Source organism: Puntigrus tetrazona, unplaced genomic scaffold, assembly GCF_018831695.1.
Source record: "Puntigrus tetrazona isolate hp1 unplaced genomic scaffold, ASM1883169v1 S000000001, whole genome shotgun sequence".
Taxonomy (NCBI): Eukaryota; Metazoa; Chordata; class Actinopteri; order Cypriniformes; family Cyprinidae; genus Puntigrus; species Puntigrus tetrazona.
The window spans coordinates 2,645,486-2,672,193 of record NW_025047681.1 but is presented as its reverse complement, the minus strand read 5'-3'; the positions used below and the strand labels follow the sequence as shown (position 1 = coordinate 2,672,193).

Here is a 26,708-nt window from a genome sequence, read left to right as displayed (position 1 = left end):
ACAGTCTGACAAGTACAAGTGTAAAGGACATAAAAATAGCATACTATGAGTCTGGATTTTTAATTCTGTCATCATCTACTCACCCTCTAGTACTTCCAAGTCTGTATGAATTTCTTTGTTCTGCCAAACACAAAGGAACATATTTTAAATAAAGTTTGTAACCAGGTTGTTTTTGGTCACCACTGACTTCCGTTTTCCATATCTATATTTTTACTCACCCTTCAAACTCAAACGACTTTTTCTGGACTGGTATGTAATTAGGTCAATGCCTGACTATCGTTAAGCTTCAGGACTATTCTATACTGTTAATACTTGGGTTGATATAATTTCATTTATTTCAATGTTAATGACCAATTATAAGCTGCTGCTTGTCATTTTCCTTCACTAAATGATGTGGCCATCGTTTGCTTAAGTGTGACATCCAGCATTTGGAGACTGAAGGTCACATGACATCAGAACTGGGCATGTGTTGTTATCTTGGGCCCTCATTTGGGTCCCTTAGTTTGAGGGCACTAGTGCAAGTTAGTGAAGGCTAAGCCTTCTTGATGAAATTGGGCCTGTTTTCCCCACTGACCTCACTGGCTGACAGAAAAAATGACATTTTGGCTGACATTTTATTTAAATAGTTTGACATGGCAAGAGTTCCAGTATACAGTAAAGTAATAAAACTCTCTTTCATCTTATGAGAAGATCTGCAGGAAAGAGTAAAAACAATATGTGACTCAATTTGGTTGCTCCCCCTTCTACCTCTCATGTTTTTGGTTCCTGTTTAGGTAAACCTCTCCTTCCCCTTGAGTGTGACAGATGCAGATGGGAGGCTAATGTAAATGGTTCAGGTGTGACTGGTGAAAGGGTTTCTGGTCTCCTGGTGAGCGTGTGCCCCAATAAAGACCATTTGATAACCATTTGTCTTTGCTCCAAAGATGAGCACGGGAATGGTTCAGGGAGAAGTTTCACATTTGAGTGCTAAATGTTTGATTCTTTGATCAATCTGGGTATTTAAAGAAAGTGGGAACACCACTCAAGGAAGTTTTCTGTAAACAGATCTTCCCGTTACAACTTGTGTGTCTTCATTGACAGGTACAATGACCTTTGAATGATACTTTTTATAATTTGTTTTAGTTTGTTTTCTTTTTTGTGTGTGTTTACTGCTGATCAGTTATGTAAATGTAATGAAATTTCATGAATTGGAAAACAGTACTCGCTGGCAAAATAAAAGTAAATCTTGATTAACTTTAATATTGTCTGAAATAACTTTTCTAGTAGGTTAGTGATTTCTGAGGTTACTCTTTTTGAGTCTATTGAGGAAATGGCTGCATTAAGGTAAGCAATCTACGGGGTAGCCTCTGACTAAGACCTGGACTAGCCCAGATGTGTCATGAGTCTGTTCAAGGTCTCTAAGCGACCCAGACTCCTAACGAACGATAAGTCGAAACTAGGAAGTATTACAGTTAATTAATGATCCAAATTCAATCGCAACTAGAGGGATCAGCAGTAACATTAAAATTAATATAGTCAGAATCACGGAAATTGAAGTCAGGTCAAATTATATAAGGTCAGTACTAAAATTGGGGAAATAAAAGATTAATAAATATAAGTAAATTTGCAGAAGCACCAGAAAGAGTCTACACACATACAGCCTTCAAACAGCCACTGGATTCCGGTCAGTGGGTGGACCCTTACAAAGTGGTGACCCCGATGTGATCTCCCAGTCCTAGGCGAGTGACGTCTTTCGGTGTGACAATTCGGATCTCAAAGAATGATCCAAACAAGGTCATGAGGTTTGATCTTCTCCTTCTCTGTCTTCAACTGTTCCAGTAAGTTCGTTTGCTTATCTTTCTAGAAAGTCTTGAGGGAAAGTATAGGCACACCCATATAGACACATTTTTAGAACGGGTCGACATACCCAGTGATAGCCGGAGACTAGGGAAACATCAGTTAAAGTGTAGATAGAGATGTGATGGAAACCTAAAAACTTTAAGCTCAGGTCGAAGCATTGGCGTATGACAAGCAAACTTGGGCAAGAGACACAAAATTAAAACTAAATTGTGTTAGAGACACAAATTAAAGATCTTGAGAAAAAGCTACAATTAGGCAAAGAATACTCCTCTGCACTCGAGGATTGTTGCAATTCTGCTGGATTTCGTGTAGCTGCGTTTAAAAAAAGCCGCGATAAATGCTACATTCTGAGAATCCATAAAAGCGATAGTGACGAAGATGATGCAGCTGTTGTAACCAGCAATGTTCTCAGTCCGATATCTCTGAATGAAGTTCGTAGCCGAGCACCAAGACCAAAACCCAGTGCGGGGATATGCGGTCCTTCTCCAAAGTGCACAAGTGATATGTATTATCGTCCTAATAGGCCCGAAGAACCGAGACAATGTAGTCCCATAAGAACGTAAGTCCGGCGTAAGTTCCTCCAAACCCGCATGAGTTGCTGTTCAGAGTGTCGTTCAATGGAGCAACAACTGCAAGGTTGTTGTCCCTGATATACAAGGTCCATCTGAGTTTGCTAGCCTGTCAATCCACCTCCGTGGAGAGTTTGGAACCCAAGTTCATCATGCCCATTCCTACCGAATATCACCAGTACTCGGATGTGTTCAGCAAAACCGCCGCCACTCACCTACCTGCTCACCGTCCTTAGGATTGCGCCAATTGACCTGATGCCTGGCACCAAACTGACCAAAGGTCGATTTATCCTTTATCGGTCCCAGAGAGAGAGAGGCCATGGAGGAGTACATACAGGAAGCACTTCATCAGGGTTCATTCAACCATCCACCTCAAGTTTCTTCTTCGCCGCCAAGAAGGATGGTGGACAGCGGCCTTGCCTCGATTACAAGCCCTGAATGACCAAACCATTAAATTCGCCTACCCCTTGTCTTTGGTACCGGCGCCTCTGGAGGAGCTTCAAGAGGCCCGTGTGTTCAGTTAGTTAGATTTAAGAAGTGCTTGCAATCTCATTCCGATCCATAAGGGGGGCGAATGGAACACAGCCTTCATAACACCTACTGGCCACTATGAATACCGGGTTATGCTGTACAGGCTCTCTAATTCACCTTCAGTGTTCCAGATCTTTATGAATGAGATTTTCCGGGACATGCTAAACCAATTTGTAATCATATACATTGACAATATTCTTATTTATTCCCCTAGTCTGTCTGAACACCGGGTCCATGTCACTCAAGTCAACCCAGTCACAGGAATCTAAAAGCGGACGCTCTATCCCAATTACATCAGCCAGATCCCCCATAGACAGTCAGATCCAGGAGGCTACTTGGACTGAACCTGCTCAGCTGGGTCCAGAAGGGAAGATTTAGACTTAGTTCATACCTCTCTGGGATCTGGGCATCAAGGCAGCCACCGAACCCTCTCGCTCCTCCAAAACCGTGGCCCAAGATGGCCTGAGATGTCTGACGTTACATCAGTGGTTGTTTAGTCTGTGCCATCATCTCAACACCATGCTACCAGAAGGTAAACTCCTGCCCCTGCCTGTTCCACGCCAACCCTGGTCCTATATCGCGTGGGAAAATTGAAAAGACCTCTGTGTCTCCAATGGTTACACTGCCATCCTGGTCGTAGTGGACCTTTTATTGAAATCCTGCCAATTGATTCCCCTTCTGGGGTCTGCCCACCGCGATGGAGACAGCAGCAGCGCTGTTCCAATAAGTATTCAGATATTTCGGACTCCCTGAAGACATTGTGTCCGATCGTCACTTCCAGTTCACATCCAGGGTATGGAGAAGATTTTTTCCGCCTGCTACATGTCTGTCAGTCAGTTTATTTACCTCAAACCAACAGCCAGACTGAATGCAAGATCCAGGAAATCAGCCGATATCTCAAGGCCTACTACCACCAACGCCAGGACAGCTGGATCCAGTATCTACTATCGGCAGAATATGCACAGAACCCCCTCCGTCAAAGCACTACAGGTCTAACCCCATTTCAATGTGTTTTAGGTTGCCAACCCCTCTCTCTTCCCTGGACCGGTGATCAGCCAGAAGTCCCAGCAGTAGCTTACTGGTTCCGGGAGAGCGAGAGGGTATGGGACTCAGCCCACGTACATCTCCAGCAGGCAGTCCGGAGACATAAAGCCTATGCTGATGCCCACCGATCTAACACCCCAGTCTACCAGCTAGTTGATCGCGTCCTGCTATCCACCAAGGATATGCTTCTCTGGCTACCTTGCCAAAAGAAAAAGTTTAGAAAAAGTTTTACTAACAATTTAAAAACGAATCCTTATGGATCTGCCAGGTTCTGCCACCACCCAATCACAGTCTGCTGTGTGCTTTTTTTGGGGTGTTTGAGACTTTTTCCTGGGTGTAATTGCTAGGGTGCTTGGAATTTTAACCTGTACAAGAAACTGATTTCTACTTTACATATGCACTCGTCTGGGCACAGTGTAACGTTGTTGTTGTTGTTGTTGTTTTAGTTTGCTAAGGTTGTAATACTGTCATTGCAGGTTCTGAGGCAAAACCACCAGCAGATTCTAATTCTAGCAATCAAGTACATGATCATGATTGTCATTGACGGATGTGTGAGTGGTTCAAATAAAACACCCTTGGATACATTTTATGTTGTTCGGGTGAAACAACTATAAGGAAACAGAACAAAGCTTTTTTTTTTTTTTTGGAAGGAATTTTTTAAATACTGATATCATACCATGATTACTGTGGAAAGAAAAACAAAAAATGTAAAACGACAAAAAATATTCTTTAGAAACGGATGGCATACCAGAGATGCTGTGAGAGGAATGAAGTTTAGTTTCTTTAAAGTCACGACATACCAAAGATACTGTGAGAGGAATAAAACTTTTCTTCAGAAACATACCAGAGATTTGGTATGGATATGGCTCAACAGCAATTTAAGAGCTTGAGCAGGTTTCTTTTAAGCACTTGCAAAATCCATTTTTGTAATTGTAGTTTAACATTTATACTTACAATTTCGTTGTGAAGCATTCTTGATTATCTGATTGCTACATTTTTGAACCTTGCCTGCCTGTTTGACTTCACGGATCTGCCCTTTGGACTCATTACCTTGATTAAACTGCCGTTATGGTTACGACTCACTATTGTTAATCGGATTATCCCTGTGTTGGTTGCAAGATCGGACTGTTTCACTGTTACTGACCCATTGCCTGGCTTACCGTTTATGCTTTCTGTTTCAACCCTTGTCAATAAAACTTCCGCAAATGGATTCGACGTCGGCTTCTAGAGGAAAGAAACTTAGTTTCTTTATAAAGCCACAAAATACCAGAGAGGCTGTGAGAGGAATGAAGCTTGTTTTCTTTAGAACATGACACCACACCAGAGTGAAAGTATGAAGATATATCAGTAGCAATTTGAGTGGTTGAGTAGATTTGCACCTGCAAAATAAATATCTGTCATTTTACACAACAAATGCAAAATTTGTCTGATTCTTAAAAGCTTTTTTATTAAATAAAAACTAAATTTGTGAATTAACAGAAATTATTGAAATTATTTGTAAGGTTTTCTTATTTCTTATCATAGGCAATATAGATTTTTTTCTAAATCTATTTTTGATAATTTAGGTCTGTCATGAATAAATAAATGGCAACAAAACTCCCAGTAGGTGGAAGCAAGGCCCTGTTTTAATAAATTATCGTTTGAATCATTCAAATCAAAGATTTTTTCTATAAGAAGCAAAACAAATGTCTGTGTCCCGATGTGCATAATAGCTATCTTAAATTCTATGTGGTATTAGTTGTATTTAATACTATTAGGAAGGGTGGATAGTAGGATATACACATTGGGAAACAAGTCCATCTGAAATCACTGGATTACTCGAAAGGAACACTTTGTGCTATTGTATTGTTTCAGTGTTTCTTTCTAATTGCATGCTTTTGGACTATTAAGACGTGTTTATTAATTAACATGTTTTTTTGCAAACAAAACAACAGCTGCCCTAAACAGCTTTAGGGAAGTCCTAAAGTTCGTCCACTTTAGGACTTGCCTATCAAGAATGTTTTACTTGTTTGCTGTTAACTGCTCCTCGAAGTTTACAGATCAGTTCCACATCCATTGAAAGTTCTCCTGGCGAAGCAGTCAGTGGATATACCAGAATATTAGAGATGTATTCTGCCCCAAGACAGCGACCAAATCACCACCACACTGGTCAAGGGACTATGCCTCAATCTCATACCGGGTGAGCCCACTCTCGCTCCCTGAACTTACCCCCAGGGAGGAGTATGTGAAGGAGGTGCTCGAGGAGGATTACATCTGCCCTTCTACTTCCCTGCTGCTTACAGTTTTTTTTTTTTTTTTTTGTGGTCAAGAAGGTCGGAGGATTCTATAATCCTCCGTCATTCTTGGCCACAAAAAATATGCATAAACTACAGATCACAAGACTGATCTACTCCAAGAGTCTGATGGAACACCAAGGACACGTTACAGGGGTACTCCAGAGGCTACGCGAATACCAATTGTTCCTGAAAGCTGAGAAATGCACCTTTTGTCTCCCCTCAGTACAGTTTCTGGGGTACGTCATCAACTCCAGAGGCGTGTGGATGGATGGGGGTAAAGTTCTGGCCAGAACTCACCTCTGTGAACAATTCCAAAGATAAATAGAATTTGCTCATTTCTATTGTTGCTTTATCAATACATTTAGCATCATCTTCTGCCCTTTGATGTCTCTGTCCTGGACTCCAGCAGCATCCCAATCTTTCACCACATTGAAACAATCATTTACAAATGCACCGCTCCTCATAAACCCTAATCAGTCGCTTTCATTGTAGAGGCTGATGCATCCATTACTTTGGTAGGAGCCATATTGTTCCAGCAGCAGGGTAAACCAGCTTGACTCCATCCATGTGCCTACTTCTCCAGGAAGCTCAGCCCAGTGGAAATAAACTATGACATCAACAACAAAGTGTGTGGAGGCATTGGCTAAAAGGCACTGCACATCCCTTCATAGTATGGATGGATCATAAGAATCTGCAATGCCTTAGAGATGCCAGGAGAATTCTGAGAACATCGTTCCTGATGAACTCTGTGTTAGCTCCTGATAATCCGTTGGGCTGCCCCCCAGGTTGAAAGTCCCCTGCCAATCCCAAATCGCCCTTGGTCAAACCTAAGAGTGGATTTCATTACAGATCTACTATCCACTGAAGGGTAATAAATGCCAGAACTTGGAGAATCAATCCACAATTACTAGGATACAAGTGTTACCTTCAAAGGTTTGCCCACCGCCCTGGAAACAGCGAATCTGCTGTTTAATCAAGTACTCTGGTTGTTCAGGCTCCCTGAAGACATTGTATCTGACCGCAGACCCCGGTTTATATCCAGGGTATGTTTACATATTATCTCCTTCATCTTCCCTGTACTCCTAATTCCTGGAAAAGATAAGAACTGTTCTCAGAATCGCTGTGATTCCAGTCAATAACTTTCTAAGGACAAAATACTCATCAGATTCCTATGCCATAAACCTTCCATGCTCATCTGTGCATATAAACCTTATTATTGTTTTACCTACCTCCTGTGTGTGTCTGCTTCCGTTACAGCAGCAAGTCAGGTAAGTGGAAAAGTGAAGCTGAGTCAATTTCAAAAAGATTCCTACACTTTAAGTTTCATTTAAATTATATTGTCCAATTTATCCCAGAAATGTGTCTTTTCATGCAGTGTCACTCTTTATTGCTCAGTTCCAATAATTAAAATAAGAAACATGCATTGAGAAAGCCAACCTACTGATCTGCTACTTAAGCTTATTAGTGGTGCTTGCCTTGAAAGGCGAAGCACACTATTACTATTCCTCATACTTATTCTTACTTATTATAATAGATTCCGTACAAATTTCGTTGTGTAACTTGTCCCGCAGTTTTCAACACAGACCCAAGAAACAGGCGTCAAATTGTGCGGGATATTGAGGAAAGGTGTGCTATGACTTTTATAAGCGTTCTGGTGTACGATGATTGTACAATGGGCGAAAAATCGGCTGAAAAATAACATTGACTTTGCATTGCGACCGACTTTGATGGATCGTAGCGCAGAGCGAGAATTTTATACAAACTTGTAAATCACCACATTTGAAGACTTCTATCAAGCTGTGCAAGGGGGTGGGGTTCATCATTATAGCGCCACCTGAACAAAATTTAGAAAATAACCCAAACATTTTGATATGATTGAATCAGTCACACAATTACTCTCGTGAAGTTTGTAAGTACAAAACACAAGATACTTCTGATTTCAATAAAAATAAGGTTTTATTGGATAAGCCTAAGACATATAACCTAATCTAACACATTAACATATGCAATTTCATAAACCCAAACAAATATCAATCACTTAACCCTCACACTGAGTTTCTCAATGAGGTTAAAATTCATAAATGCATAAGCTCAGAGTGTGGAGGTTACTTGTGGTATACAAGAACACATGGTCCAAATTTTCCCACTCTTGCAGAGCATAACTTTGGACACGATTTCTATAACAAGAATATGATACATTTCACTAAGAATTGATCGGAAGAAACCTTTCAAGCAAGGAGATTGGAACACACCCTTGCTAAACAAGAATAGCAACCTATAAACCATTCAATAGTAATTTAAAATGCATACATAATGAGTGATTAGCACATGATAGTTAAATCTGTGGGTTGCACGTAATAAATTGATAGACAGATAGATAGAGGGTAGGGCAGTTCTGTGAAGACCAGAGGTTAAAGGGTCTCATCAGGAATTTCAGTTGGTTGCGATATCCTCCTCATGTTTTAATATTCTGATCAAATATTAAAGTGTCTGATTCACTCTGAAACCCGACACCTATGTGGTGACTGTGGCATCAGAAAGAACACATGCTCACCCAGGAGCCCTGTTTAAAAAGATGTCATGTTCCATACTGGATGTCCGGCAGCTATATTACAAAGTAGCTATCTTATTGCATCCACCGTACATTATCGAACAATTTAACCACTATTTTACTTTACTTTTGTTTTCATGAACTCATTTTAACCATTTTATGTGTCACTGAGGTGAAAGAATTTCGAATAGACTTAAATTCACTCAGGATCTTTTCCTCATTTTCATGTACTTAAGAACCATTGGGAGTGCTTTAATGTGAGTCCTGTTTTCTCACAACACATCTTAGTTCTTATTGACTCATTGGCAAAATGTGTTGCATTATCTGAACTGATTTTCTCCTTTGCCACTACTGCATTTTGACCACGTCAACAAAATGTTTTCCTTCAATGAAATCTGCCGTCAGACATTCAAATAGGCCTGTTGGATTGGGTTGTGAACAACTGACATGCGAGAAGCGAATTCATTCATATCAGTTTTTAGAATTTAGAATCAGAGAAGCAGATGACAACAACTAAGAAAGTCATATTAATAAATAAAACTTAAAATAAAAATGTCTAATAACAATTGTAATATTTATGCTTTTGTCTACAAGACATATATTATTAAATTGGCCATGTTCAAATAGATAATATTCCGGTATGTTCATGGACCACATTTGTAGAGATAATGATAATAATTAAGAAAATATAATAAGATTAAAATAATTTAAAAACACTAAAGGACCCAATATACTTCAAACAAACTTTTCATTATTCATTTGAGGGTAAAAAAAAGTTTGAAAAAGGCTGAGCAACGCTGTGCTGTTTATGAACATTTTAAAAACCCTGCACTGCTGAAGGCGGGGTGTAGATTAAAGTAAATGTGATTTTTTTAAAAATTTGCTTTAAAAATAAGAACGACGACAACATGATGGAGAAAATGATGTAGCACTACGGCTGTCGTTAAAACTGTGAAGTAAAAGTAAACCTATCGTTCCCCAAAGAGTTTGCTTTGGTGAGCCGTTTCGACCTGCCAAAATGAACTCAAAACAAGAATTGTTTTGGCCAGAATTTGTTCGAAAGGACATCATTTCAGTTCATTCTTTGATTTCATTTGAAGTATATTGGGGACATAAGGCTAATTAGATATTTTGATTTGATCAAATGTGATACTCAGGCTATGAAGTTGTTTTTTGTACTGTATTCAGTCACATATTTTATTGTGGCCATGGATTTGTTCACTCATGAAGTCCAGTTTGGTTGTTCTTGTTTCACCTGATCCTAAATCAGTAGCAGTTGCCTGCATTTCAGTGGAGCCAAATTTGATCTCCAACCTGACCTGTCGCTTTGTGCCTATGCAAGCGATAGGCATGTTAACTGATAAAGAACCAATCTCTTCTACTCCCCATTCATCGACAAACTTTACTTTTTGTCTTCCAGAGCTGTAAAATGTTATTTTTACCTCTGTTTGTAGTGGATCTGCTGGGCTTCTTATGAAAGTACGGACTTCTTCACATCCAACTGACTCTCCTCTGCTGACAAGCTGGTCAAAGCAGACATCACAGAACAATTTTCCTTCTGTGTTTCTATATTTGCTTTTGTCCTTGTGTTTGGTTTCATCAAATATTTCACATATACAGAACCCATATGTGAGAGCACTAATACGAGTTTTAACCACGGAAGGTGTTTTTCCGTACAGGATCGCTCCCTTTAAAATTACTGGTTGAGGTTCAACAGGGCAAAGTACTTTGCGTACTCTGCCAAATCGTTTCTTCATGAATTTCCTCAGAAAAGAACACTGAGCATAGCCTCCCACCAACAACATGTACTCAATCCTCAGCTCTGTGTTTTTAAGGATCTGTTTAATTGTGCTTTCTATAGCACTCAAGCTGGTATCAAAGAAGCTTTTTAGCTTTTCTTGTTCAATGAATATTCCACCATCATCCCACATTACTCCCTGAACATCCTCAAAATAACTTTCCATGCTCTGTTTATCTTTAGCGAGTGTTTGTAAGCTGCTAGGACATGGAATCCTCACAACATCATCACAAGATTTTATAAGTGCAATGTCATACTTCAGTTTAAGTGCTTCACTTGGGTATTCCTTCTCAAATTTCTCAAAAATTTCTTCTGTGAAAATGTCTTTAAAACAATATATGACATTCTTGTCTACTGACTGTCCACCCATGTCATTTCCTGTTGCAGCATGCAGCTCCTTCAGTTTGCCATCGTGCAGCACCTCATGGACCGTTATGTCAATAGTGCCACCTGCCAGATACAAGAAAAAGAATACAAACATTACTCTATATATACTGTATATATATAATATAATAAAAAACACTTGAAAATCACAAACGCATCAGAACAGGTGAAAATTTACGTCTGATATGGGTTTCAGAAGTGGGTGACAGCGCCACCTATACACTTTTAAATGTGTGCGCCTTGAGTAATTTATGACAAGAGTGCACCTCAGAACACATACACCATAGCATATGACGTACTAATAATACTAATAATATCATACTAATGATAACAATAATAATAATAGTAATAAATAATATTACACACACAAATATATATACTGTAAATTCTGGACTATAAGCCGCTACTTTTTTCATAGGTTTTGAACCATGCGGCTCATACAAAGGTGCGGCTATTCTGCAGATTTTTTCCACCGCTAGGGGCGCTCTAGCTGGAATTAGAATCAAAACTAAGACAAAATAAATGCAAAGAAGAATACGCTAGTTCAAGAAGAATACGCTAGTTCCTCTTTAGCAGATATAATTCGGTAGAAGCGGATAGAAGGACGACAAATGACCAATCCTGTCAAACTCTATCTTTTCAAATCCTCACCCCTTCATCATGGAACCAACACGAAGAAGTTCGTATGATGCAAGTTTTAGGTTGAAGGCCATCGATCTCGCTATACAAGAAGGAAGACGCGCTGCTGCTCGGAAGCTTAGCGTCAATGAGTCTATGGTGAGACGCTGGAGGAGGCAGCGGGAAGAGCAAAACTTTTTTAAATAGAGCGGATGCGGTTTATATGCAGGTGCGCTTTATAGTCCAGAATTTACGGTACATATATACACGCACACACATCATAAAATATACAGTATATAGAATCAATACACATTTTACATTTCAATTACTAAGCAATTGATTAATTAGTAATCCATTAAATTAGTAATACAATAAAATAGTAATTCAATTACCAGTTAAAGTAATGCAATACATTTTTAGAGAGTGCAGTTATTTCAGTACAATGCTGATCTAAACTGTAAACTGTAATCTAAAGAGTTACCAAGAATTTTTTGCATCTGTTGAATTACAAAATCACTAGTGTTAAGTTAGTTAGTTAATGAGATAATTACGTGTTTAATTAAGTGATGTGTGAGCATTACTAATGAACACTGAAGAAAAGAGAAACACAAGAACCCCCGCTGACTACATCTATAGCCTTAGATGAAAGCAACTGAAATAAGACTTTTAAAGGAAAGGATTTTACAGGAATTTTAGCGGTGTACCTCCACAATCTACAACCATGTACTGGCTTCCTGGTTTCTGCTCCAATTTTTCTTCACAATCCTCTCCTTCTGCTATGAAACCATCACTTGGTAGCTGCTTACAGAACACAGACGCAGCCTCTGGTTCCAGAGCAAAGATGAGTCTTTCAGGTGTAGAATCTGTCACAAGACCTGCCTGCATGATTAATATTTTCATTTCATTTATTCTGTCTTACAGAAGAACAAGTAAATGTACTTTTATGTGTACATGATGAGTTTTAATAAGTATCTAATGTTCACATTTTAACTCACCTCAACAGCTGCTTCTCTCATGAATTGTTTAGCTGCCGCATGCCAGATAGCAGGAACTGTTAACACCCACGTCACATCAGATGCAATGAACTTTCGTCCTTCAGTGCTTTGTTCAATTTTGTCCAGTGCATGATCCTTCAGGTATCGCAGACTCTCAGAGAAAACCTTTATAGCCTTCATTGTTTTTCCATTTGATGCTGTGATCATCAAACCTCTGTGGATTTCCTTTACAACAAAAGTGTTTATTACATTAATGTTACTCAATGAAAGTGCATCAAATTAATCTTTCATTCACAGATAAATAATATGGTATGTAATGTAAACCTAAAATGGACAACAATAACAATAATAATTACAAATACTTACTTTTAGAGTATCATACCAAAGAAGTACTTACTTTATCATACAGCTCCATTTTGAAGTGTTCAAATAGATAGTGTTTCTTTGCTTCTTCATTTTTCATCAACATGGTGTATGTTTGCATGGCATCATAACCAAAGTTCTTGAAGTTCTGTTCTTCATCAAACAAAATGCAGGTGGGGGTTTTGAAGGTTTTTAGACCTTGCTTCATACCCCAGGAAGGAATCCTAATTTGTTCTAGATGTTTATCAGTCTTAAAGCTGAAGGCATATCCGCTGAATGATGTTCCAAAATCTATAGCAATGTAAAGAAAATGTGCCATTGTGTTATAAGAGACTCGCCGTGTTTAAGAGATTTTACTTTCTTAATCAGTACAGTCCTCTCTTATTTATATTCAGAAAATCTGCTTTCACTTTTGTTTATCCTCCCACAAAAATGGGCAGCTCTTCTAAAACTATAAAGTAGACATTCATAACGAATGATCATCATAACAGTAACAACCTTTGGGAGGATTCATATTGTTTGGTTAAATATATATTAATCTAAATTAGCTGATTTATATTTATATTTTTCACAAATTGTGTATTTATAAGTTTAATGCTCCTCTACAATCAATCACTTTAATGTTACAATTTATACATATACTATGTAATACGTCCAATTTTGTACATTAACAATTTGTTGCCTGGTAATTAAAAGGTTGTATCTGCATTCTGAGTGGTGTTGAGATACTGAGCTTTAAAGTTTTTGCATTCCATATAGCAAACACTACACCAGGAACTTTCCTAAATGAAAATGACAGTCATCTAGTAGTGTTGTCTAGTTGATGTGCAGGTATGTGCTGTATACCCACTAGGAAAGGTAAAGGATTTGCATACACCCACTTAAAAAAGCATGTGCATAACAATTTTGTGACAGGCGGAAACGCGTTCATTTATAATTCACCTTCAATTCACATTCAAAAAACAAAAGGTTAATATCATGTGACTTACAGTTCTGACTAGAACAGTGTTGCCTAATTTTTCAATTAAAATACTTTAAAACAAACTTGCATCTGACATGTTCTTACATCTCCATTCAAACCCACCTGTTTTTTTTTTTTTTTTTTTTTTTTTTTACAAATTTATTGATTACTTATAGCAATCCTATTGGCCATTCATTAAGACTCACTCTCATTCATTAGATACAAGCCTACAATACCTACAAGCCATTTTTGGGCTCTTCTGTACTCTCTGTAGTGCAAATGAGTTATGTTAATACAGATTTTATTTAATTGGTAACTTTTTCCTCTTATTCTATTGTTTTAATTAAAAATGTATACAATAGTATACAATACAACACTTTTGTGTTATGTTCTGCCTGAAATTCCCTGGGTTCACCCCTTTTTGCCCTAGATCACCTTATTGTTAGAGACTCGTAGCACACCTGTTCTCAATCACTCTTAATGACCAACCTTATTTAAATGTCTGACTGCCTATTGTTCTTGTTCAGTCCTGATTTCTGTTGGAGTATGTTGTCATCAGTCAGTTGTGGTCAGAGCTTTTGTTTTTTTGTTCTTTTTTGTGTGTGTGCGCCACTTTTCCCTGCCTGATGTTTAAGGGAAGTTTTTCTTTTAGGATTACATTCAGACCTTACAATCAAGAAGTGTTTTTTTGAGTTCCTTTGTGGCTGTTCCTGTGCGATGACTCTAAGATTGTACTCTGGTTCTTGGAATTATAATTTTTTGTTCATTATGAGTAAAAGATATCTAAAGAGTCCTACTCAAAGCCTCTTGTTTGTTTCCTCCGCAGCAGGGTTTCACCTGCTCCAGTGGTGCAGTAGTAAGCGAAGGGATTAAGAGAAGGGATTTTAACCTTCAATGTAGATTCCTTCAAATCTTCCTATTTGTTGTTACAGTTGCCAGAACAAAGGGATGAGCCTTCTAGAGAAGGATGCTATGGAGGCCATATCCTGCCCAAAGGGAGGTGGAACACATCTGTAACACTTCTCATTGTTGTTACTTTTACAAAAAGGAATAAGATGTATCGAAGAGCTGAGAATATGTAATATTTCCCTTCACATTTTTAATTACCCCATTCAGACCTGATGCTTTTATATATCTTCTCAAAAAAAATGTAAAAGGACAAATGCACAGATGAAAACCTACAAGTCAAAATAGTCTTATCTGTTTCTTGTTTCCTGATGTTTGGAGATCCCCCCCCAAAAAAACTTCCTGACGTATCTGAAAGCACACCACCGAAAAGAGTGTTGCTGACAAATTGTGCATTCTTTGCAGTACTTCCACACATCTTTCCATATAGTCGTCCAATATGCAAAGTCAAGCAATCTCATGAGTGTTTTAAAACTTCCTAAATGTCTGGTTAATGAACTGTCGTGTGCATAACACAAAAATGAGTTCTTAAAAACATCAGGAACCACCACTTTTGTCCTTTCTGACCGTCATTAACACTTTGGTATAAAACGCCAATTTTTACAATAAAATGTACCCTCATTGCATCATCTGCGCACTGACATTTACTGTTATCATAATGATGTTGGACTCTGGCTGATGTTTACAAGAGCATTTGGCACTACGTTACTCACTCCTTTTCTGTAGTGAACCACAAAATTGAATCCTTGTAGTCTGATTGTCCACTTCTCAAGTCTTGATGATGGTTTTTTGGATGATTAAACACCCATGTCAATGCAGCATGGTCTGTTACCACTACAAAGTACCTGCCTCCCAGATAATGTCCCCATCTCTTGACAGCCCACACCACCGCCAAGCACTCCTTCTCTGATGCTGAGTACACTCGCTCAGGTCCTCTCAAAGGTTGCGAGGCATAAGCTATGTGTAACAGCCTACTGCATTTACTCTTCTTAGCCAGATTAACCAACTACAGTTTTTAATCTCTTGATAATGCACCAAAACGTCTCAGGTTACGAATGTAACCATGGTTCCTCTAGGGAACGAGACGCTGCGTCACAAATGCTTTGGGAGGAATGCCGGCGTGAGCCGTTCTGAACCACGTGTGAAATCTGTCCAATGGAGAGGAGCGACGTCATGGACGAGATGACGTCGCGGACCAGGAAGTATAAAGTCACGCTCTGCGATGCCGGCACCAGCCTCTGTAGTGAAGTGCGCCCGGCAGGGTGCGGGAAGTATGGCATCGGGCGCAGCGTCTCGTTCCCTAGAGGAACCATGGTTTACATTCGTAACCTGAGACGTTCCTCTTCAGGAACTCGAGCTGCGTCACAAACGCTTTGGGAACGAGATGCCCACGCCGCCATAATTCCAAGGCCCTGCCTGAAAAGGGGTCCTCAGACCACCCATCAGAATAAGACAGAGGAGCCAGGAGCGGGCCTCATGTCGAAATTATAGAAAGGGCAAGTGGAGGGCGTGGACCACCCCGCAGCGTTGCAAATGTCCCCGAGGGCACACTGCTAAGGTAGGCCATGGAGGCCGCCATTTCCCTTGTTGAATGGGCCTTGAGCCCAGGAGGGCACGTGAGTGCCGAGGTCTCATAGGCCAGGTGGATAGCCTTGACTATCCACCTGCTGAAGTTTGCTTAATAGCAGCACAACCCCTATCTGTCGGGCCAAACGGATAAGTAACTGGCCCGACCTCCGCAGAGACACAGTTCTGCACTACATGTCCAGTACTCGCACTGGACGAATTTGCAGTTGGACTTTAGCTGCCTGGAAGGGGTGAGGACAGGAGGCCTGCAGTACGATCGGTTGCGGTGTAACAGAGGGCACTTTAGGTGTATAACCCACTCTTGGGTATGCAAAAACCTTGGCCATGCCTGGGGCAAAGTCCAAGTAAGTAGGGGCCACGGAGAGGGCCTGCAGATCTCCCACCCTCCAAAGAGAGGTGATGGCGAGGAGAAATGCTGTCTTATCCTATAAGACAGGTAAGGGAACCTCTTCGAGGGGCTCGAAGGGTGCCTTACACAGAGCTTCTAACACCACAACCAAATCCCAGGGGGGAACTCTGGTCCGCACTGGAGGTCTCAGCCTCAGCACACCGTGGAGGAATCGTGTAACTAATGGGTGTCTGCCCACTGAGTGGCCACCAATAGGGTCATGATATGCAGATATGACTGGCACGTAGACCTTAGGGTGGAGTGGTTAACCCGGTGGAGAATGTCGCCTGGAGGAACTCCAGCACTGAACCTACTGGCCAGTTAACTGGGTTCAAGTGGCAGTCTCCACACCAGGAAGTGAACATTCCTCACCTCCTGGCATACACGCTCCTCGTAGAGGGAGCTCTGGATTGGAGGATGGTCTCGACAACCTCAGCTGAAAGACCAGAGGCTATGAGTGCACCTGCCCAGGACACACCCACAACTTTAGTAACTCCGGGCGAGGGTGAACTAATGTTCCCTCCGCCTGAGAGAGTAGATCTGGCCTCAGGGGGATCTCCCACGGATGACCGTCTACTAGGCCGATGAGGTCCGTGAACCATAGTCGGCCCGGCCAGAACGGGGCTACGAGCAGTAGTCTGATTCCGTCCTGGCGCACTCTCACCAGAACTCCTGGGAGCAGGGCAATCGGAGGAAATGCGTACAGGCGACGTCTTAGCCACGCCTGTGACATGGCATCCAGTTCCAGGGGAGCTGGATGAACTAGAGAGAACCAGAGGGGACATTGTGCATTCCCTCGAGAAGCAAAGAGGTCCAACTCTGCCTGGTACAATGCCGACCAGATCTGCTTCACCACATCGGGGTGAAGCATCCATTCCCGGCCTCAACCCCTGTCTCGACAGGGTGTCGCTCCCGTGTTGAGATGCCCAGGGATGTAGGTCGCTCTCGGCGAGCAGATTTTGTCCTGGGACCACACAAGGATCAGGTGCGCCAGCTTGTTCAAGGGGCGCGAACACAGACCTCCCTGGTGGTTGATATAAGAGACCACCGCTGTGTTGTCGGTGTGCACCAACACATGGTGACCTCTCCGGTCTGGGAGGAGGTGCTTCAAAGCACGAAATACAGCTAACATCCCTAGCTGCATGATATACCACCCCTGGTGGTGATAGCCACAGACTGTGGGCCGGGCGCTCGTTCAGCACTGCGCCCCAAACGGTTAGGAATGCATCTGTCGCAAGCAAGATGCGGCGACAAAGAGCTCCTAACCTGGGCCCTGATTCGGAAACCAAGGTTACTCCATGTAGGCATGACATGATGCTTGATTTTGCGGAGTGGGTTTCCCCTCGGGAAAAGCCCCTTGGTCCTGAGTCGCCACTGTAGGAGTCTCATGTACAGCAGGCCAAAAGGTATCACGTTGGACGCAGCTGCCATCAGCCCCAGCAGTTTTTGATACTGCTTGACAGTGATTGCCTCCCTGACTCTCTCGACTGACGTGAGGATCGACTGCACACGAGCAGGAGATAATTGTGCCCGCATCGTGGTCGAATCCCATACCACGCCTGGGTATATGGCCCTCAGTCTCAAACCCCACTCCCCCATGTGGGACAGAACAACATCTCGATGTTGAACTGCCATCTGCTCTGATTGAGCTAATATCAACCAATCGTCGATATAGTTGAGTATACGGATGCGCTGGAGTCGCAGTGGAGCCAGAGCTGCATTCATACACTTCGTAATTGTGCGGGGTGAGAGCTTTTAACCACACACTGATCTGGTGCGCCAGCTTGTTCAAGGGGCGCGAACACAGTCCTCCCAGGTGGTTGATGTAAGAGACCACTGCTGTGTTGTTGGTGTGCACCAACACATGGTGACCTCTCAGGTCTGGGAGAAAGTGCCTCAGAGCACGAAATACAGCTAACATCTGTCGCAGATTGATATGCCACCTCTGGTGGTGATCGCTCCACAGACCGTGGGCCGGGCGCCCATGAACACTGCGCCCCAACCGGTTAGGGATGCATCTGTCGCAAGGGAAGTCCGCGACATAGAGCTCTAACCTTGGGCCCTGATTCAGGAACCAAGGCTTCCTCCACAAGTCTAAGCCGGAACTGCATGGCGTGACACTTTGATTTTATGCGGAGTGGGTTTCCCCTCGGGAGAACCCCTTGGTCCTGAGCCACCACTGTAGGGGTCTCATGAGCAGCAGGCCAACGGGTATCACGTTGGACACAGCTGCCATTAGGCCCAGCAGTCTCTGATACTGCTTGACAGTGAATGACTGGCCTTCCCTGACTCTCTCGACTGACATGAGGATCGACTGCACACGAGCAGGACACAAACGTGCCCACATCGTGGTCGAGTCCCACACCACGCCTAGGTATATGGTCCTCTGAGCGGGACGCAATACACTCTTGTTGGCGTTCAGTCTCAAACCCAACTCCCCCATGTGAGACAGAACAACATCCCGATGCTGAACTGCCATCTGCTCAGATTGAGCTAATATCGAGCAATCGTTGATATAATTAAGTATGCGGATGCCCTGGAATCTCAATGGAGCCAGAGCTGCATCCATATACTCCATACATGTGCGGGGTGAGAGTGCTAGGCCGAACGGAAGTACTCGATATTGGTTTGCTACGCCCCGAAAGCGAACCTCAGAAACTTCCATATATGAAAGTATGCGTCCTCCAGATCTATGTTGACAAACCAGTCCTCGGATCTGATTTGAGTCACCATATGCTTGATGGTAAGCATTTTGAACTTCAGTCTGTGACTGAGCGGTTCAAGACCCTTAGATCTAAGATAGGACGCCACCCGTCCTTCTTCGAACAATGAGGTAGCTGTAAAACCGAACTGAATTCGATAGCCTTCCTCTATCATTTGTATGACCCCTTGAGATACATTTGGCAGAAGTTTCCATGCTGCTAAATAATCTACTAAGGGAATCAGCCTCTCGAAGCTGACCTCTGGTATATGAGATACGGGTGACTCGGTGGCCTGAAGCGCTGACCGGCAGGCAGACACCGGGCTAGGTGCAAACGGGACCCCGCGCAGGGTAGCGCTCCTGGCCGTGATGCACCTCGGTGGATCCGGCTGGGGAAACGTGTTGGAAGCCTCCCGCTCTGGCACGAGGGGCAGAGATAGCGGAGTTACTCCTGAGGGCACTGAGGAGGAACGGGGCCGTCTAACCAGGCATAACCTGATCCTCCCCAGAGGGGCAACCCTCAGAAGCCCTGGAGCACTCATCTCAGGGCTTCTGGCCGCGGACTTCCTGTCCAGAAAGGCCCTCAGGTCTTTAGACCTGGAAGTCCCCGCCCAGAGCTGTTTTTTAGGGGGAACGAGGCGACGCTCTGTTTCTGCGCTCGCCTGTATGAGGAGCTGGCACGCGGTGGGGCATCTCTCGTCCTGATGCCCCTGAGATCGACGTGGGAGGGCGCTTTTTGAACGCCGCCGCCTGTTTACGGGCCTCCTGGTGCCTATCGACGACCTCGTTGACAGAGTCGCCGAATAGGCCAGAAGGCTGCAGGGGCGTCAATAGGCAGACCCTGTCCCGCACTTTTATATCGGACAGGGTCAGCCAGAGATGCTCTCCGCGGCCACAAGGGATGACATAGACCGCCCCAAAGCACGCGTCACGGTCTCCCTTGTGACGCGGAGGCAGAGGTCAGCAGTCCGACGCAGTTCTGCGATGTCATCGGCCCTGACCCCTCTCCCTCATCGACCTCTTTCAGCAGGTCGGCCGGTATGCCTGCAACACCGCCATTGTGTGCATGCAAGACCCAGCCAGACCTGCTGCCGCTGCAACTTTAGCCACCAAAGCCGACGTTGTTCTCAGCGGCTTCGATGGTAAGGTCGAGCCTTCAAAGACGATGCCAAACCGGGGACAGATAGGTAGCAAGCGACTGTTCTACCCGGGCATCGCCTTATAGCGCACTCATGCGACTCCGCCACATTGCTATAACAACTAACAGCGGTGGGGAAAAAGCGCGAGCGAGTACGGCCTTCCCAGGACCTCGACAGCTCACTGTGGAGGTCTGGGAAGAAACGGAAGGCTCCGTCTTGGAGGTGGCTGCTTCGCTCTCAGAAATCTATCCTCTAACTTAGACTTCTGAGGCTGAGCACTTTGCTCGTCGGGCCAATCGATATTAAGTCTAGCTACCGCACGAGTAACCACCTCCAAGAGCTCCTCATACTGGGGCGTGCGCAATGGCGCATCATCCACCACATCAACATCAACCTCCTCGGAGGAAGAGTGAACGCAGTGGGCGTCTCCCCGTGGCGAAGAAGCCAGGTTCGGCTTCGACACACGGGATCGAGCGCCCGATCTGGCGGATTCTGACGGAGAAAAGGACGAGCCCGCTCCATCTCCTCCGCCAGATCGAGTTGCGATCCCCAGCCGTCGCGTTCGCCGCTCCGCCTCGGGCGGCAGCGGTCCCGCACCTCTGGGAACGCCGGTGAAGGCTCCTCCTTGAAGAGAACCCTCCGGGGCGGGTGTTCGCAGTGGTAGCTGCGAACAATGCGGGCAATCAGTCCCCTCGAGGGCTGACGCCACGCGTGCTCGCTCCCAGGCATACGCCACGCACAAGCTGTGTGTGTCCCCACTCGTGATATAACGAGGGCAGGATCAGCACACCGCTTGAAACGTGACGGATCACCCTTTTAAATTTCCTCTAGCCCCTGAATATCAGCCATAATACAATATTTAAGCTGGACAAACAGACAGCAAATAGACAATACAAAATAACACGTAGCGCTTACTGAACAGCAGAAAGCTGGTGCCGGCATCGCAGAGCGTGACTTTATACTTCCTGGTCCGCGACGTCATCTCGTCCATGACGTCGCTCCTCTCCATTGGACAGATTTCACACGTGGTTCAGAACGGCTCACGCCGAAGGCGTTCCCAAAGCGTTTGTGACGCAGCTCGAGTTCCTGAAGAGGAACTCTAGGTTAATTTAGGTAGAGCAGAATTACTGTGTCATATGTGATCAAAAAACCACAATTTGATCCTAATGAACTATCTAACTACAGACCGATATCAAATCTCCCATTTATATCAAAAATATTAGAAAAAGTTGTGTCAGCGCAGTTATGCTCTTTCTTAAAGATGAATGACATCTATGAGGAGTTTCAGTCAGGTTTTAGACCGCACCATAGCACAGAAACCGCATTAGTTAAAATCACTAATGACCTGCTCTTATCCTCCGACCGAGGCTGCGTCTCGCTACTCGTTTTATTGGATCTCACTGCTGCATTTGACACTATAGATCATAATATTCTCCTGGAGCGTTTAAACACCACTGGTGTACAGGGACAGGCTTTAAAGTGGTTTAAATCATACCTATCAGACCGTTATCAATTTGTAGATATAAATGGAGACCGCTCTAGTATAACGCCTGTAAAGTGTGGTGTGCCTCAAGGATCAGTTTTAGGCCCCTTACTGTTCTCTATATACATGCTGCCCCTGGGGAACATTATTAGAAAGCACAGGGTTAATTTCCACTGTTATGCAGATGACACACAGCTATACATTTCATCTAAGCCTGATGAGTTATCAAAAATGTCTAAATTAACAGAGCGTGTTAAAGACATAAAAGACTGGATGACTAGAAATTTTCTTCTATTGAACTAATAAAACAGAGGTGCTTCTTATCGGAACAAATTCATGTTTACAGCAAATTTCTGAGCTCAAACTACAATTAGATGGATGTGATATAAACGTTACTCTGACAGTTAAAGACTTGGGTGTGATATTGGACAGCAACCTGTCCTTCGAACACCATATCACTCATGTTACAAAATCTGCCTACTTTCAACTTAGAAATATTGCTAAACTCAGACACATGCTCTCTCTCAGATGCAGAAAAGCTAGTTCATGCGTTCATGACATCTAGACTGGATTACTGTAATGCGCTGCTTGCTGGTTGTCCAGCATCTTCAATAAACAAGCTTCAGTTAGTGCAAAACGCAGCCGCTCGAGTTCTTACCAGGACAAGGAAATATGATCATATAACCCCAGTTTTATCCTCCCTGTACTGGCTGCCTGTTAATTTCTGAATTGATTATAAAGTACTGTTACTGACCTACAAGGCTCTAAATGGTTTAGCCCCCATTTATCTGACCAGCCTTCTGTCTCGCTACAACCCGTCACGCTCTTTAAGATCTCAAAACTCAGGGCTCCTGGTAGTTCCTCGTATAGCAAAGTCCACTAAAGGTGGTCGAGCATTTTCACATTTGGCACCCAAACTCTGGAATAACCTTCCTGCTAATGTTTGGGGATCAGACACACTCTCTCAGTTTAAGTCTAGGCTAAAGACATATCTTTTTAGCAAAGCATACTCATAAAGATTCACATAAACCTATGCTACAGTACATTGTGATTCCCAATAGTTTGAATGGCCGCTACGCTAATTATCCTTTTGTCTGCACCTCGGGATGCACATCCCGAGGCATCTAGGTACCGAGCCTCTCCAGTGGACCCAGTGAGGAGATGACCTTCCTGCAATGACGTCGAGGAAAACTTAACCTTTCCGTCTGGACTAATTCTATCTTGAATTTTCTTGTATTGTAATTCATCCTGCTGTGTAGTGATTTGCTTTTGTCTGTGTAATGATTTGCTTTTGTTGTGTAATGATTTGCTTTTGAGCAGCTGCTTTGGAACAATAGCCATTGTAAAAAGCGCTATACAAATAAACTTGAAGTCCATGGTCGGTAACAAGGCAGGTTAATACAAAAATAAATGCTCAGAAATGATCACCGTAGCAAATCAAGACATCCTAGACTAGTCCATTTAAATAGGGCAGCTAATAAGCACAAGGCATGGTGATGGGGATAGTTGTGCGTACTCAGCCCCAGGTAAGAGGCAGTAAAGGAAATGGAGTTCAAAGGCCTGGTTAATACTCTGACGAGACCTGGTGTGGAGGAGATGGCCCAGTAACCTCCATGGTAACATACTATTTCTAGGTCTTTGCCATTTTCTTCATCAGAATCAATATACAGCTGAAAGTGTCAATAATATAATGAACAGGATCTGGATCTCTACGTTGAGTGAAAGCTCCTGCAGTGAAATCCATAATGGCCGCTATATAACCACTATCCATGGTTACAGGGCCAAAAAGAAATAAGCGTCATGCTGAAAAGAAAGCACTACCCCATTCAAGCATCTATGGGAGGCAGAAAACAATCCACTTCAGTGGATAGGCCTGCCTTGTAGTCACATGTGAAGGTTCTAAAGATCCAGAAGCAGGTGCACAGGGTGTCGTACACCTGTTAGTGGGGGTCCTTCTCAGAGATACGCACCATGGAGGGGCTGCCACAAGAAGCATGAATCCGAAAAATCAGGTCTGGTGAGCCAGAATGGTGCAACCAGCAGGACCTGTTTCTCATCCTCCCTGACCTTTGAGTATCTGCACGAGAAGGCTTACTTTGAACCGCAGGTGACTCCAGAGGAGGAGATGGCAGGCCTAATAGCACAGTCTGGGGGATGGGGGCATCAACCAAGCAAACTTTGTCATTGTTCCACATCCCAATCAGGCTGAGCCATAGATGGCACTCTTGGCCCACAAGTGTGGCCATTGCCTTCCAGAGGGACTATGCTGTGACTTTAGTTGATGAACACAGTTCCTGCATCAACCTCGGGTTGGTACTACCCTCATGCATTTTAGTACTTGCACCTGCTTTATAGCTGCAAATGTCCCTAGTGAAAGCAATCATGCAAGCAGTCAGATCCAAAGCAAAACATTGACGAGGGGTTGCACCTGTCGCCTATTATAACCGTATGACGGGGAGTAGCTTGGGATGCGTTAACCACTTGCCAAATTTCATTCGCATTTCACATAATCAGAGCGAATCAGGGCTCCAAACAAGACTAAGGTTTTAACTTGCAAAACTGAAAATTGAAGCAGCAATTTTCAAGATAGATATTTATTAAAAAAATTTAAACATTAAAATTTGTGTTGTATGTCCCTATAGACCATTTAATAGTTATTCAAATGACATACACAATGAGTGATTAGCATATTATGGTTTTCGACATAAACCTTGGGTATCATGGACAGATTTATGATGCTGTTGTCTTGAGGCCTCTTTGTGGAATTCGGCTCCTCATGTTTCAATGTTTTAATTTGTAAGAAGGTGAATCAAAACCTGTAAATGCAATAAGACTAATCTGAGAAGGGATATCCAAAGGAACAAAAGGACTTCAAAAGAGAATAAACAACACCACCCCCCTGTTTCCTTTATGACACCCTCCTCACCTCTTCCTGCTTCCCCTCCCACTGCCCAAAATGAGTTGGTTTAAAGTTCATTAGGAACAAGGCATTATAGATCATGTGTCTTATTGTTCTTCACTTTCATGTTTGGTCTCATTTGAAAGGTCTCAGTGCGATTGGTAAATTGGTCTCAATTTCACAGTAATCACTTATATTATGGAGAAGATTAAGAACTTGGTAGAACTGTGTTCTGTTGAGAAGGAGGTGTGCCCTCCTTTTGGGTCTCTGAATGTGTTACAGCCAGGTGTGACACTGGAGCATGGGAACCTAAACACCAAAAGGTTTATACAACTACATTTGGGATCTCTTTGTCTGATCTGAGTATATAAGGAAAGTGACAAAACACAACAAGGCGCGATTCTGTAGCCAGATCGGGATCAGCAGTAACATTAAAACGATATAGTCAGAATCACGGAAATTGGAGTCAGATCAAATTATATAAGGTCAGTACTAAAATTGGGGAAACAAAAGGTTAATAAATATAAGTGATTTTGCAGAAGCGCCAGAAAGAGTCTACACGCATACAGCCTTCAACCAGCCACTGGATTCTGGTCGGTGGGTGGACTCTTACAAAGTGGTGACCCCGACGTGATCTCCCAGTCATAGGCGAGTGATGTCTTACGACGCAACAATTCAGATCCCAAAGAACGATCCAAGCAAGGGCATGAGGTTTGATCTTCTCCTTCTCTGTCTTCAACTGTTCCGGTAAGTTTGTTTGTTTATCTTTCTAGAAAGTCTTGAGGGAAAGTATAGGCACACCCATATAGACACATTTGTAGATCGGGTTCGACATACCCAGTGACAGCCGGAGACCGTAAAAATGGGTAAACTGAGATTAGCAATACACAATGGCTTATCAGGGAAACGGCAGTTCAAGTGTGGACAGAGATGTGATGGAAACCCTTGCGTTATATATTCTTTTCCGCCTGCGTAAAGTGTGGGTAGATTTCAACTGGACCAACGATCAAATTTTAGCTTGGTATTCTACAGAAGGGCGTGATTGAAACCAAACGTAAATATAGAAAACTCTTTGTTGCTATCGTTTATCTGCTCGACGCAATGATTTGGCATCAATTATGGAAAATTAACGTGTTATAACCAATATTAGAGACATAGAGTCCGCGTGATCGCAAGAGCTAAAAAATCTTCAGGCTCAGGTTGAAGCAGCAGCGTATGACAAGCAAATTTGGGCAAGACAGAGCAACACAAATTAGAGACACAAATCTCGAGAAAAAGCTACAATGAGGCAGTGCGGGGATACGCGAGTTAAATCTGGCATAAGTTCCTCCAAATCCATACGAGTTGCTGTACTCAAAACTCTGACAAATGCAGATGATGAAGTGACTACCATTAGCCCCACCCTAACTTGTGAGGAATGTTCTAAGCATAACGAAGTTGTGGGAATGATGCCTAGAAAAGGCCCTTTCCAACCCTACTGGGACAACTTAATGCTGCAAGCGTCCGTATACAATTCAGAGGTAAGGGACGTCTGGCAAATAGCTCTTCTCACCACTCCAGATAAATTAAAACCAAAGATGCCAACTGCGCTAAGAACTGGCGAGGTTATAGTCAAAGGCGAAGGTTAAGATGAAAATGCGGTGTTGAGAGAGATGCTCTTAGAATTGAGGGGACCG

The 26,708-nt window shown here is 43.1% G+C and overlaps 2 protein-coding genes across 50 annotated transcripts in view; both read right to left on the bottom strand.

The window, feature by feature from the left end:
• The window catches only part of LOC122331512 (trichohyalin-like), a 590,129-nt gene that overhangs the window by 343,076 nt on the left and 220,345 nt on the right, over nt 1-26,708 (bottom strand). The window lies entirely within an intron of this gene.
• On the bottom strand, nt 9,989-13,301 carry LOC122331535 (heat shock 70 kDa protein 12A-like). Its single transcript, XM_043229019.1, has 4 exons — nt 13,003-13,301; nt 12,606-12,830; nt 12,315-12,489; nt 9,989-11,058 (listed from the first exon to the last, which is right to left on the bottom strand). The coding sequence occupies exons 1-4, from the start codon at nt 13,285-13,287 to the stop codon at nt 9,995-9,997; spliced, it is 1,749 nt and encodes a 582-aa protein (XP_043084954.1). The 5' UTR covers nt 13,288-13,301; the 3' UTR covers nt 9,989-9,994.